General features: G+C 38.3%; 1 protein-coding gene across 3 annotated transcripts in view; it reads right to left on the reverse strand.

The window, feature by feature from the left end:
• Positions 1-14,741, reverse strand: part of Pign (phosphatidylinositol glycan anchor biosynthesis class N) — a 123,749-nt gene that overhangs the window by 59,801 nt on the left and 49,207 nt on the right. For all 3 annotated transcript variants that reach the window (XR_005873945.1, XM_040738107.1, XM_040738106.1), the window contains exons 16-20: positions 12,158-12,297; positions 8,807-8,906; positions 8,616-8,708; positions 7,569-7,660; positions 2,722-2,830 (exon numbers count right to left, since the gene is read on the reverse strand). Coding sequence is in view for 2 of the 3 variants with exons in the window: in XM_040738107.1 (XP_040594041.1) it covers positions 2,722-2,830; positions 7,569-7,660; positions 8,616-8,708; positions 8,807-8,906; positions 12,158-12,297 (534 nt within the window). In the remaining variant the exon portion in view is untranslated. The remainder of the gene's footprint in view (positions 1-2,721; positions 2,831-7,568; positions 7,661-8,615; positions 8,709-8,806; positions 8,907-12,157; positions 12,298-14,741) is intronic.

Raw genomic sequence — 14,741 nt, forward strand, 5'->3', positions numbered from 1 at the left:
TGCATGTTACTGGGAAAAAAATAATCAACTCTTTTACCCAGCTGTGAACACTTCCAGCTACAATAATGGGACTGGCAGGACAGGCCCACGAGTGCAATAGTTACACATTTATTACGGGAGTAACCAGTCACTTTCTGCTTGAACATAACCTCCTTGACAAGATGGACCTCATTGCTTGTACTGTTAACTGAACCAAAAACCTAGATCATAGGCCCTAGATTAGAACCTAGCACTATTATTCTGCTAAACAGACATAGCTAACTCTTCCCTAAGTTCTTATCTTTACACCCACACAGCAGAGCATCTTTCAACTCTCATCACAGACACTATTTATAGCAGGTGGGGATTAATACAGAGACCTACAATTGGTCAACATGCAGAGAAGAAGAGATCATTGTGGAGAGGGGATGGAAACGTTGTAAGAGCCAGAGGTAGTGAAAGTCAGACATGACAGCACCACTGCATACATGAACTCATAGCAACTATGACTGCAAGCATAGACCTGCAGGAGACTATGCCATTCAAACTTCCAGCACACATGGGTGTGGGGAGCACATAAAACTTCACCCCTATCAGAGAAGCTGCTGGCAATAGGGGGCTTCTGGAGGATGAAGAGTCAGTTTTCTTCAGAGGTAACAAAGTAGATTCAGTAGATTTAAAAAGCAAACACATGAAGTTGGCAAGGAAAATTGTTTGGGGATAAGGTAGAAATTGGAGGGGAGGGAATGGGGACCAACTTTGACCAAAGCACATTATATGCATGTATAAAATACTCAAAAAAGGGGGGCATAAAGTTGAATGGGGAACACATTCATGGGAATATGAAAGCAATTGACAGAAGAAACTGTTTATATGCATGAAATTCTCAAGGATAAAGGAAAATTATAATAAAAACAAATTAAAATTTTAAGTATAAAGATAAGAAATGAAACCTATTGTTGAAAACAACAATAAAAAAAGAATTAAGGAGGACTAGTATCCTACTGAAAAAGTGCTTTCTAGGACATCTGTTCAACTATGCTCACAGCAGCATTATTTGTAATAGCCAGAACCTGGAAGCAACCTAGATGCCCCTCAATTGAAGAGTGGATAGAGAAAATGTGGTACATATACACACAATATAATACTACTCAGCAGTAAAAAAAAAACAATGACATCTTAAAATTCCCAGGCAAATGGATGGAACTAGAAAAAAAAAACATCTTGAATGAGGTAACCCAGACACAGAAAGAAAAACATGGCATATACTCAATAATAAGTGGATATTAGACATAGAGCAAAGGATAACCAGCCTATAATCCACAACCCCAGAGAAGCTAGGAAACAAGGAGGATGTTAAGAGAGAAATGCATGGTCCCCTGGTGAAGGGGAAAGGGACTGGGCATGGGAGGAGGGAAGAGGAAAGAGGAAAGTAGGAAAGTAAAGAGGCTAGAAAGGGAGGGGGGAGAAGAAATGAGGGATCAGGAATGTTGACTTGAGGGAAGGACAGAGAAGAAGAGCAAGGAAAGATACCATGATAGAGGGAGCCATTATGGGATTAATGAGAAATATGGCTCTAAGGAAATTCCCAGGAATCCACAAGGATGACCCTAACTAAGAATCTAGGCAATAGTGGAGAGGCTATCTCCAATGCCCTTCCCCTATAATGAGATTGATGACTAACTTAAATGCCATCCTAAAGACTTCATCCAGTAGCTGATGAAAACAGAAGCAAAGATCACAGATAAGCACTGAGCCAAACTCCTGGAATCCAGTTTCGGAGAGGGAAGAACAATGAACAAAGGCATCAAGACCATGCTGGAGTAACCCACAGAAACATCTGACCTGAGCAAATAGGAGCTCACAGACTCCAGTCTTACAGCTGGGAAACCAATATAAGACCCAACCAGGCCCCCTGAACATGGGGCATTGTCAGTGGAATCAGTGCACGAATTGGCTTTTTGGAGTCCATTCCCTATGGAGGGATGCTCTCTCAGTCTAGTTACAGGGGAGAGGGCCTCAGTCCTGCCTCAAATGATGTAACAGACTTTGGTGATTCCCCATGGAGGCCTCAAGCTCTCTGAGGAGTGGATGGGGGGTTGGTATGCAGAGATGGTGGGAAGGATGGGAAGGAGAGGGAACTGGGATTGGTATGTAAAATAAAATTGTTTTAATTTAAATAAAAATTTAAAAAAAGAAAATGTGCTTTCTATTCTTATCTATAAAACGTATAGTTTTATAAAATATGGCACCATGTAATCTCTAGCTTTCAAAATCCCATAAGCTATTTATTGCACTAACATTAAAAAAACCTGGCATTACATTACTGAAAACCACACATCTTGTAAACAGAATATCGGGATACCAACTAATGTTAAAACGCTGTGTTTAATGTTCTTTTTGCTACACCGCAGCCAACAACCACCTCACGCTTATCTCCCAGGCTGTCACCTGCTGCCTTCATGTAAACAATCCCAGCTGTTACCACTTCAAGGCAGGAAGTCTCAGTCCAGAGGAAGCACTTAAAGCTCAAGTCTAGTCAGCAAAGATGGCCTAAAGGCTCCTTAACTGCTGTTCCAGGTTACCTCTTGCTGACCTTTTTGCTATTTATATTTCTGTGTGCCAACTTATTTCTCAAGTGACAGTATTGAGTGATAGGAATACAGGAATGTAATAGTATAACAATAAGATACATTTTATTATATGGTTAGTATGACATACTATTAAAAATTTGCAACTGACCTGTAATAGAAGTACCAACAGCTCCTCCTTTACCAAAGTAATTTTTCTTTTTGAGAGAGTTGTTACAATAGCCAGGGACAGCAGGAGGACCAGCAAGCCTGCACCCATTCTGTTTCAAAATATAATTCACATTAAAACTTTTCTAAAGAAGTTTACTAAAGACAGCATATGAAAACAGGCGACACTTGACTCAAACATAGAACTCTAAAACACTTCAGTTAATTCACAAGAAATAGTAAAGCTGGCAGAGGAATGGTGGAAAAAAGCAGGATAAGCCCACAGCAGGGCTACTTGGAATCACATTCCACATTTCAGTATATTTACCTTATTATCTTATTTCTCTAATTCATTCACCACGCCATGTTTCTTAATCTGAACTGGGCAAATACCCAGAAGAGAATATAAAAGAGAGCTAAACAGATGACTGTCACCATATGCAATGCAGATTCTGACACTGAGAATTCATTCACACAGAGAAAAACATAGCACTCCCTTCAGGCCAAGCAGCTCCTTCCTGTCACTGACCTTGGTATCCCTCAGCTGGCAAGGCTGTAAGGTAGGGTAGTGGTCCCAAAGGTGTTGGGGGGGTACATCACCGTACAAGTCATCTTGTATATGATGAAGTAGATAATTTCATTATCTAGACCATCAGGAAGGTGGGTCACTAAAGTCACTGGCAACTAACAAAGAATTTTAGCTCTGTTTCTTCATAAAACTCTGAGTAATATAACTGAAAATATGTTCAAGATACAATCCATAACTCTAAAAGAACTAAGGAAAAATGAGCTTGTTAGAGAAATAAGCCAGCGCAAATGCGTGATTAAATATAGGGCAAGAACATGGTTGACTGAAGTTGGTTGCTCTTTTACTCTTTAGGCGTTTTGCTCTTCAGGGGGCCTGCCACCCAGCTCCCAGATAAATCACACACAGAAACTTATTCTTTCTTATGAATGCCCAGCCTTAGCTTGGCTTATTTCTAACCAGCTTTCCTTAACCTAGATTATCCCATCTACCTTTTGCCTCTGGGCCTTTTCTTTTTCTTACTTCTGTGTATCTTACTTACCCTCTTACTCCATGGGTAGCTGCCCCAGAAGTCCTCCTCTCCTTGCTCTTTTGCTCTTTCCTTTCCCAGATTTCTCTTCCTGTTTATTCTCTCTTCATGCCAGTCCCAACTATTCTTTCTCCTGCCTCACTATTGGACATTCAGCTCTTTATTAGACCAATCAGGTATTTTAGACAGGCAAAATCATAGTTTCACAGAGTTAAACAAATGCAATAAAAAAGAATGCAACACATCTTTGTATCATTAAACAAATGTTCCACAGCATAAACAAATGTAACTCATCTTACAATATTCTACAACAAATGACATTTGTTTTAATTTTTCAAATAATCTGAGTCATAAGAAAAAACATCACCACTTGAGACATAATAAAACTCAAGGAAAGTAGCTATACAAAATAAAAATTTTTGCTTTTTTTCTTTCTTTCAAAAAGTAAAATGCATCTTAAATCATTGGCAACACTTTTGCTGTAATACACTGGCTCACCTAATCTGACAGTTAACTATATTCCTATCTGCTCTTCTTATTTTAACCTTAAATGCTTCATGTATCTGTTTCTGTAATCTAGAGGATGGAAATGCTGTGAGAGAGCAAATGAAGATAGAACTTCCTCTATGAACTAAGAATAAATTGTACATAATCACAGGAAGCCAACATGAACTCAACATTAATAGCAATTTAAATCAAGTTTAGAGAGAAACATCATAATTTTCAAAAACACAAATTTGATTTTTCACATTTTAGAAGGTTTATTTGCTTTCTGAGTCAGTCTTTAGTGGAATACACAAGTGGCAAATTTCTACGGAGATCGTTTATGCAATTTATTCCCCTTTTAGCATATTATTACTTCCCTAACTCTGTCAATGCTGCTTGAGCAGGACAAATGGACAGTGGCTGACAGAAGGATAAAAGGGCCTTACAGAGACACCAGAAGAACTTGCAGGACAATCTGCATAATAATATGTAAATACATAGGAGTATTTGAATTTAGTTTCTCACATGCTATGTATTCTTCATGAAAGTTCCAAAACTTTGACTTAGCAATTCTGTAATATAAAAGTATAGCTTAGATGGTGGGGTCTTATAATTCAGTACAATTATTGGGCTCTGCTTATAAACTGCATTCCTAAAACAACTCCTGATCTAGCACACACTGATTTTGTTGTATAAAACCAGGAAAACTAACCAACAAAGAAATGCAAAAAATGTCTTAAATTATTGTGTAGCTTGTACCTCTTGTGGGACTCCTAACAGTGGGAGCAGAGGCTGTCTCTGACTATTTTAGTGGCTTTTAGGACCCTATTCCTCAAACTGGGTCACTATGCTCAGCCTTCATACATACTTAGTCTTACTGCAACTTGGCATGTCCATGTTTTGTTGATACTCATGGGAGACTTATCCTTTTCTACACAGAAACAGAGGAGCAGTGGATTGGGGGTTGAGAACATTTTGGGTATGGAGGGAGGGACTGAAGGAAGAGGTTAGAGAGGAAACTGTAGCCAGGATGTAAATGAATAAATGTTTACTAAAAAATAATAAAAAGAATTTCTTAAATTAACAATCGCTTACAAATATTCAGTTAATCTTCCTACTATAAAAAAAAAAGATATACTCCTCATCTTTTAAAAATTTGGTTAAAATGCTTTTAAAAAATGCCCATAGTGAATCGGGCAGTGGTGGTCCACATCTTTAATCATAGCACTCCATTGGCAGAGGCAGGTAGATCTCTGAGTTCAAAGCCAGCGTGGTCTACAGAGCAAGTTCCAGAACAGCCAGGGATACACAGAGAAACCTTGTCTCAAAAAGCAAAAGTTTAAAAAATGCCCAGAGCATTCAGATGTAAGCATCAAAGATGACTATATGATTTGTAAAAAGAATGAAGTGGGGTGGTATACCTGCCTAAATCTCAGTACTCAGAAGGTTGAGGCAGGACCCTTGTGTTTGAGGCCAGCCTGGGCTACATATACAGGTAAAAGAACTACAGCAGCTAGATGAAACAAAGATAATTTAGTCAAGTACACACAGACATACAAGGACACACACACATGAGGTGGAGAGGAGTGCCACTAGGTTACCTAATAACAACTTAAAAAATGTAAAAGCAAAGACAACCAATGTGTTTTGTTTTGTTTGTTTTTTGTTTTTTTGGAGACAGGGTTTCTCTGTATTGCTTTGGAAGCTATCCCAGAACTTGCGCTGTAGACCAGGCTGGCCTCCAACTCACAGAGATCCGCCTCCCTCTGCCTTCCAAGAGCTGGGAGTAAAGGCGTGCGCTGCCAACACCCAGCAGCAACCAATTATTTTTTAACACTTGTCTACATCATATTGAGGAAAAACATATCATCAACATTTGGGAACATCTTTAAAACATAAAGGTTTCTATACAATTTGAATGGTTAAACACAGAAAAGTTTTCTAGCAAGTAGAAGGTCCCAGGATTGATTCCTACCTAGTTCTACAGACAAAACAAAACAAGACAACAATGGCCCTGTTCCCATCGCTGAATAATGCAGCAGGGTGCTGCCCCCAGCTCTCAGGAAAGATGACCTCTCTCCCAATGGGCAGGATCCTAGGAGAGCTGGTTCACTTGAGGAGGCAGTCCCCATGGACCCCAACCAGCTCAGCTACAATCCAGACCCACATCCTGGGCTTTGAGTTGGCCAACCTAACATGTACCCCATTTATGACCTACATGAAGGGGGATAACCACAGGGTCCCTATGACTGGGGACAACAACAGGATATCCCAGAGGAGTTTCAGTGAGGGTCCAGTGATAATGGTGTGCCAGAGGCCAGAGGCCTCGAACCAAGCCAATGACTCATTGCAATGAACATTTGTGGGCAGGGCTGGTTGGACAAAATGTATACTTCGTGACACATGGCAGCTCCCAATACCACTAGGATGAATGAAACATATTGGAAAGATGGAAGACTGAGATGGGCTTTTCTTTTGTTTTGAATTAATCATTTTTTGTGGGGGAGTATGCTGTAAGAATTAGGGGCAGATATGGAAAGACTAGAAGGTAAAACAGATTGGGGTGCCTGATTTGAAATTTCCCCAAGAATTATGTATAAAGACTAAAATTAAAAAGGACAATACAAAATAAATGTAAAGCTTTCAAAATAAATAGATTTTCCCCCCTACAGGAAAAATTTTTAATTCAAATAGGACAAACTTCCATTTGTCAATGGAATTTGGTTATGGGCACACCCAAAGGCAACACTTCAGCAACAGTACACTTTCACATGTAACTAAAATTTTGACAGATTCTATAATACTCAAAATAAAAAATTACCTAGTCTAAGGGTGGGGGTAAGTTTTAAGTTATTGCCTGGTGCAATTTCATTGCCTGTGAAGGTCTGGTAGCATGTCCAAGGTGACCAAGCCTCTCAGGTGAAAGGCTAAGATTATAACTAGTAATTTTACATTACTATTTCAAGTTTATCCATGCAATATTAAGCTTAGAACCAAGGTGTTGGGACTGGAGAGTTGGATCAGTAGTCAAGAACACTTCCTACTGTACAGGAGGATGGCAGTTCAATTCCCAGCACCCACACAACAGGTGCTCCCAGGCACTGCAATCTCAGATCCAAGGGATCTCACATCCTCCTGTGGCCTTCATGATTCTCCACATACATATCACACACACACGCACATACACACACAAAGAGAGACAGAGAGAGAGAGACAGAGACAGAGGGGGGGGGTTGGGGAATTGTTTTCAAATGTCATAGTGTCAGAAGAGTACAAATTCTATTGAAATGAAAAACAATAATGTACGTACACTAGAGAGAGATCTGGCTTTCTACCCACAACAGGCATCAGTGGGAACACTGCCAGAAGCAAAGAGAAGAGAGCCCAACTCAGGCAGGTGATCTACAATCAAGAAAAAAAAATACATTTAAACAAATATGGTAGAGAAATCTGTTTTTAGCATCCCATATAGTACACAGCTGTGAAACTAAAAGCAAAACCCATTTGGTATTTACTGTGGAAAGTAACATTGTGTTAGTTAGTTTTGTAATGACAAAATGTATGGCAGGAAGCAACTTAAAGAAGGAAGGATTTGTTTTCCCTCACAGTGCTGTCCATCATGGCAGGGGAGTCATGACAGCACCAGCTTGAGGCAGTTAGTCACACTGCAACACGTCAGGAAGCAGAGGAAAGTGAACGTTGATGCTCACTTTGCCTTCTTGTTTTTCCCCCTAATAGCACAAGTATTTAAAGGAGGACCTTTCACCTTGATTACTTTAGAAATCGCTCAGACACTCCCAGAGACTACTTTCTATAGGAACCCTTATCCCGTCAAGATAACAGTCAAGATCAACCATTACAAATATGGTTAACTTAAATAATATTTACTATCTGCTTTGGGTTTATTGTTAGAAATTTTCATACATGTGCTTTGGTCAGATTCCCTCCCAACTTCATGTGTTTTTTAAAACCCACAGAATCCATGCAATGCTACTCCCCTAGGAAAGAACTGTGTGGATGGGGCAAAAGGGAGGTTACTCCTCAGAACCCCTAGGCCATTTTCTTCTTTCAACAGTGTGCAGACTTCTCCCTCGTTGAAGTACTAGAGGCTCCATGAGTGCTCCCAACAAGGCAGCACTGCTTTTACAGCCTTTCTAGATCTCTAGCTCAATCCAACGGGAGCATTATATATGTATATATCAGAGACTGAAAGTTGATGACAGCCCTCCTGTCCAAAGGACCAGGCCCTTCATGTGTCAGTGCATTCCACTCCTTTGTTTAATAAAAAATCCTTTGAGTCAAACACATATCAACACGAAGTAACTCCAGTCTGTCCTGCCAGCATAAGTACTTATACCTTTGCTCGGGTCCACAGCCGAGTGAGAAATGGCCAACCCGCAAACACAATCAGTCCAGCTGTCAGCATATAGCGGTAGAAGAAACTCAACACCTGGTGACATATTGCCAAAAAAATGAAGAGTAAGGACACTTAAGACTAGCATCATGAAATGCAAGACACTTGGAGATGCAGTCTGGTCAGGTACTCACCAGTACTTCAATTCCCAAGACAAAGACAAGTAAGTAGGTCACAAAATGCCTCGGAGGAAAAGTCAACAGTGATGCAACCAGGTCTTGAATAACTTGATATCTGTTTGAGAAGACAATTTACAAAAAGATTACTTCTAATTTGCAAAGCACTTTAAAATAGCAACATAGTGAAAAAAATAAAAGCTGCTGAAAGCTAAAAAGAAAATACCAGAAATTTCCATTCATAAATTTTTTGAAATTTAGATATTAAGATAAAATATAGCATTTGCTTACTTTTATTGGTGGAAATCTTTAAGTATTTTGGGAAAAATGATGACACATATTTGCTTGGTTTTTTTTTTTTTTTTTTCGGTTTTTCGAGACAGGGTTTCTCTGTATTGTTTTGGAGGCTGTCCTGGAACTTACTCTGTAGACCAGGCTGGCCTCAAACTCACAGAGATCCACCTGCCTCTGCCTCCCGAGTGCTGGGATTAAAGACGTGCGCCACCAACGCCCGGCTTAGTTTTTATAAATGTTAATGACAACAAATTATTCTTCTCTCTTACCTATTTATTTATTTGGTTGGTTTTGGTTTTTCGAGACAGGGCTTCTCTGTGTAGTCTTCGCTGTCCTGGAACTGGCTCTGTAGACCAGGTTAGCCTCAGACAGAGATCTGCCTGCCTCTACCTGCAAGTGCTGGAATTAAAGGTGTGCACCACCACTGCCTGGCTCAATAAATGATTTTTGTATGATCTTAGTTTAAACAAAGGTACACACATTACAGATATTCCAGAAAGAAAATAACCCAAAAGTATAGAAACTGAAAAAAAAATACTGAAACTAACCTGGATAACCTTATATCTACCACTGAGCTACATCCACAGTCTTAGGAGGGAAAGTCTTCATTGCATTTATTGACTTGTTTATTGACTTATTTATTCGTTTGTTCATTTAATTGCAATCCCAAGGACTAAACCTATGTACGGCTCTATACATGCCAGACATCCACTCTGACACTAAGCTAAAGCTCCAGCCTTTCGTTTAAACTTTATTTAGTCAGGATGGCCTCAAAACTCCAGTTTTTGTGCCTTTGCCTCCTAAGGAGATGGGATTATAGACATGCACCACTACTCTTAGCTTAATTGCACTTTTAAATTGAGCCAATAACCTTTTCCAAACCCAATTTAAGATATCATTAATTGTACACTAATTGTAATTGAGAATTTATAACCACCAAAAATGCATTACATACTTGAGTACATTTTACATTTCATCACCAAGAAGAAAAACTTAGCATTTGTCGAGCATTAAGTAGGTAATTATAAAAGGCCAGTGTCATTTGGTTTATGACATTTTTCTGATTGAAAATATTGGCTGTAGAATAGAATGTTATCACACTGCTAAGTAGCCACCTCGGAAAGAAAAGTCAGAACCACAAGAAGAATATCTCTTTTGTTTTCTGCTGTAATAAGCAAAGAAGCAAAAAAGATTAAGTCATTTCAGAGGATTTTTATTCTAGAAAAAATGGGTTAAATATTCCATTTTATTTGCTTATTTTGTGGGTATATAAGTGTGTGAATGTGCACGCCATAGTGTGCATGTGGAGGTCAGAGAAGAACCTGCAGGAATCTGTTCATTCCTTTATCACCCATGGAGCCTTCTAGCAGCATGAAAACTCACTTTTTATGTTTTATTTTCCATGCAACCTATTAAAAGGGTAAAATAAAATATAACTGAAAAATCACATCTTCCCTTAAAATTTAAATATACATACGCTATCTCTACAATTAAGCTATTTAATAATTCAGAAGAGGCTCTATTGTAGAGCAGAATTTTCTTCCTGCCTAGAAAACCTTTTAGAAAATTGTGAAACCAGAAAAATGATATCAGGAAAACAAACAAAACCTATGAGCTAACTAAGCAAACCAACAGCCTTACTCCTTTTAGATGGCAATGTCACAGTGTGTTCTTTTATCTTTTTCCTTATATCTAAAGATATTTGAGGCATTTCCATGTTTTATTTCTTATATTTTAATATCTCAATATTTTTAAATGATATTTTTAGAAAATAGAATAATCAAGGATATTGAATATTAGAATAAAAATATTAGAATAAAAAATATATAGTATCAGGACCCACATGCTAGCCAGCTGCCTTGTATTTATTTGTTTAGAAAGTCTTTTCCTAAAGAGCCCAGACCTGGAAATCCAGATCTTCCTGCTTTTATCTCCCCAGTACTGGGATCACAGCATGCACTATCACACCCAGCCTGTTATGCAATCTTAAAGATGCTCTTCAAAGTGTTTGAAACCTGAAGGAGTGCTTTCCTTTTGGGTTGAGTGTAATAATAAGATCACTTTTACACCATGGTGACATACTGCTTATGATCTTTATTGCCTGAAGATCAGAATGCAAAGCTAGCCATAGCCATAGAGGCCAGGCAGCAGCCACACTAGTCAGCCAAAAAGGCTGGGCAGTGGTGGTGTGTGCCTTTAATTCCAGCACTAGAGAGGTAGAGCTTAGGGTCCTCTCATGTGGTATTCAGCATTCAGTCTTCTGCATTCAGTCTCATTGAGTCTGAGGAACAGTTCAATGGAGATGCAATCTGAAGCCAGGATTACCCTCCCAGTCTGAGGTAGAGGTAAGAGCTAGTAACTGGTTGTTTTGCTTCTCCAATCTTTAGCTTTAACGTCAATATCTGTCTCTGGGTTTTTATTATTCATACTACAGGGTCACTGCTTCCCCAAGGCAATACAAGTGAAGTCAAAAAGGTAAATCAAAAGGGATGTTTAATATGTAACATTATGCAGTTGTAAACAAAAAGAGTATTCGGACATTTGAGAGTATGATGACTGTCTTTTATGACTTATGCTATAGAAAACTTGTTGGGGGATATTCAATCACACTATGAACTCTGAGTTTACATTTGCGTTAACTAAATAAAATTAACCTTGGGTTAGGAGGCTAAGTTAGCAACTAGTTGACTGAATGTAATCATAGAGCATTAGAGGCCATCTGGAAGAGATAAAGAAGACTTTTGAGTGAAATGGCTTTTCTGTTTTGGTGGAGAGCAAGTATGAGCTTTTTGGAAAACACCAAGGAGATATGGAAGGAGTCAGACATACAGAATAAAAGAAAAGTAAAAAAAGACACATGGTAAAACACAGATTAATATAAATGGGTTAATTTAAGTTATAAGAGCTAGTTAGGAGCAAGTCTAAGCTATAGGTTAAGCTTTCATAATTAATAATAAGTCTCCGTGTTGTTTTTTGTGAGCTGGCAGCCCCAAGAAAAGTTCATCTACAAAATCTAATGCGTTTTAAATGCCGATTTAACTGCAAATGAAGTGGAAAATAAAACATGCTACTTACTCTCTTAGAACTGCATACCAAATTGGCACTGGCAGCAAGCAATACACATAGTAAGTCCAGGGACAGACTTGGATAAGCAGGAAACACACCACTAAAACACCGATAGCGACAAAGCTACATGGCAAGAGATGGTGTGGCTTCTGAAAAAGAAACACAACATTCAAATACATCCAAACCCATGTCAATTACTCTATAAAGGGAAATTTTTTTCTTCCTATGTTTCTTCAACTAGATGATTAATCAGAATTCTTTCAAAATGAAAACTCTATCATTTGAGGGTGAGCATATCAGGAAAGAAACTAGATATCCTAGAATGGTTACCATCAAGCGATTCTCAGCTGCAGAATGACAATGGTCCTAAAGTTTGTAAATAACTCCTTCAGAAGTCTTGGCATAGTTCCTTGCAGCAACAATTTCTCTAAATGTTGACTTGCTTTTGTGGCTAGCTTACAAGGACCTATTTATCATATAATACATTATTCTTCATTTGGAAATAAACTTTCTTTCTACTCAAGCTCCAATCTGCCATCCTCTCTCCCATTACCTAAACAGTTAGGCGGCTCCTTCAGTTTTAGTTACTGTTCTCAAACATCTGCTAAATAAAAAATTTCCTACACGTAAGTCACTAATGCCAGCTTCACAGACTACTCTTGGTACTCTGTGCCAGGTGTAAGTGCAAGGGTCAGGAACACACAGTTCAGGAACAAGGAAAGGGGCACATTTAAGGGAACATAATAATGCTAAGAACTACAGTTCCATGGTCTGAAGCAGTGGCTACAAAATGGTACAGAGTACAGTAAGCACCTCAGAAAATATTAAGAGAGAAGAAATTAATGGGGGGTGTGAAAGGGGAGCTCTTTGTCTCCATCCCATGTTTTCTGCTTCCTCAGGCTGTTAGCTAAGGGTAAATGTAGTAGGAATTAAGAACATTTGTCTGGAAATGCACAAAATTATGGAGGAAGAAATATTAAATATTTTCCATCTCTTTTTGATGTTTTTCTATACTGCATAGAATATCATGAAGTAAGAATCAAGGATAAGCTAGAATACCAATGTAAAAGAAAGCTGAAACCCAGAATTGTAACTAAGAGCTTGAGGTTCAAGTCCATAAACTGTCTATGATACTGTGATGGATGACCTTGGTTGTCAACTGTACACACCTGGGAAGAGGGAACTGCAAGTGAGGAACTGCTTCCATCAGGTTGGCTTGTGAGCATGTCTGTGAAGCACTTTCTTGATTAACAACTAACATGGGAGGGATCAGTACAAAGTATAAAGCTTCCCTTAGACAAAGTTTTCTATCCATAATATGGGAACAATAAATGTATACATATTTCTCAGTAATAAGAAATCAAATTCATAGGGCTTAACAAAGTAGCTAGAACATTATTGCTGCTTACTAAATGATGGTTATTATTTTTTTTGTTCTTCTTTGCATTAGTCTCAGCAATCATAGAATCTTTCAATCAATAGCACAAGAAATGTGTGACTAATATCATGTAGGATGGCCACATGTGTTTGTTTCTTACCTACATTATTTAATACCAAGATTTTTCATGGTAAAATATATATGTCATATTTCTCTGTAGAATACCTAGCATTGTACTGTATACTCAATTAAATACTTACTGCACTATCAAACTAATAAGCAAAAAGAACTACCAACAATAAATTCTGGGCACATTAAGAAAACATCATATTTTCTCTTAATGTTCTGAACAGTAAGAGGAAACAAGCAGTCTTTGGCCCAGATCTCAGTCCCCTGCACACTGACTGGGAGGCTGTTACAAAGTTTAGTTAATTCCCCTCAGCTCAGTCTCATCTTTTATAAACAGAAGTGACAGTGCAGTTAGAGGCGAGGATGGAAGTAGACATTTCAAGGACTCAGTAGAACTAGATGCATCTCTCCATTACCAAAACATAATCATTTGTGTATTTCTCTAACATATAGGAAATAATTCCCTTTAAAAGCAACTTCAAATACATTGAAATAATTAAAATTACTTGGAAGAAATTATTTAAGGTGCATTACAGAGCTGTAAAAACTCAAAATTAAGCAATAATGTTCTTCCCTACATTAAAACAAATAAAATGTAAAATGTAAAAGTTACCATTAGAAATGTTTATAGACCATTATTATTAAAAATATACTAGGATTTGGACATGGTAATAATCGTTACAGAGAATGAAGCAAAGGAAATGGAGGTAGGATACTCTGCCTGGTAAATGACAGTCAGCAATACACTTTAAGATAGCAAAGTGGTTTAAAGCAATAAAACCATGTATGTACTGTTATAGTCTCTATTTAGAGCAATGATTCTCAACCTGTGGGTCATGACCCCTTTGAGGGGTGGAAGAACCCTTTCACAAGAGTCACCTGAGGTAATTGGAGAACATAGATATTTACATTGTAATTCATAACAGTAGCAAAATTACAGTTATGAAGTAGCAATGAAAATAATTTTACGGTTGGGGTCATACAACATGAAGAACTGTATTAAAGGATCACAGCACTGGGAAGGTTGAGAAGCACTGGTTTAGAAGTTTGACCTTTTCCTTTCATTGAAAGTGTGTAAGCTAGGCT

This window comes from Mesocricetus auratus, unplaced genomic scaffold (assembly GCF_017639785.1).
Source record: "Mesocricetus auratus isolate SY011 unplaced genomic scaffold, BCM_Maur_2.0 Super-Scaffold_100676, whole genome shotgun sequence".
Classification (NCBI taxonomy): domain Eukaryota; kingdom Metazoa; phylum Chordata; class Mammalia; order Rodentia; family Cricetidae; genus Mesocricetus; species Mesocricetus auratus.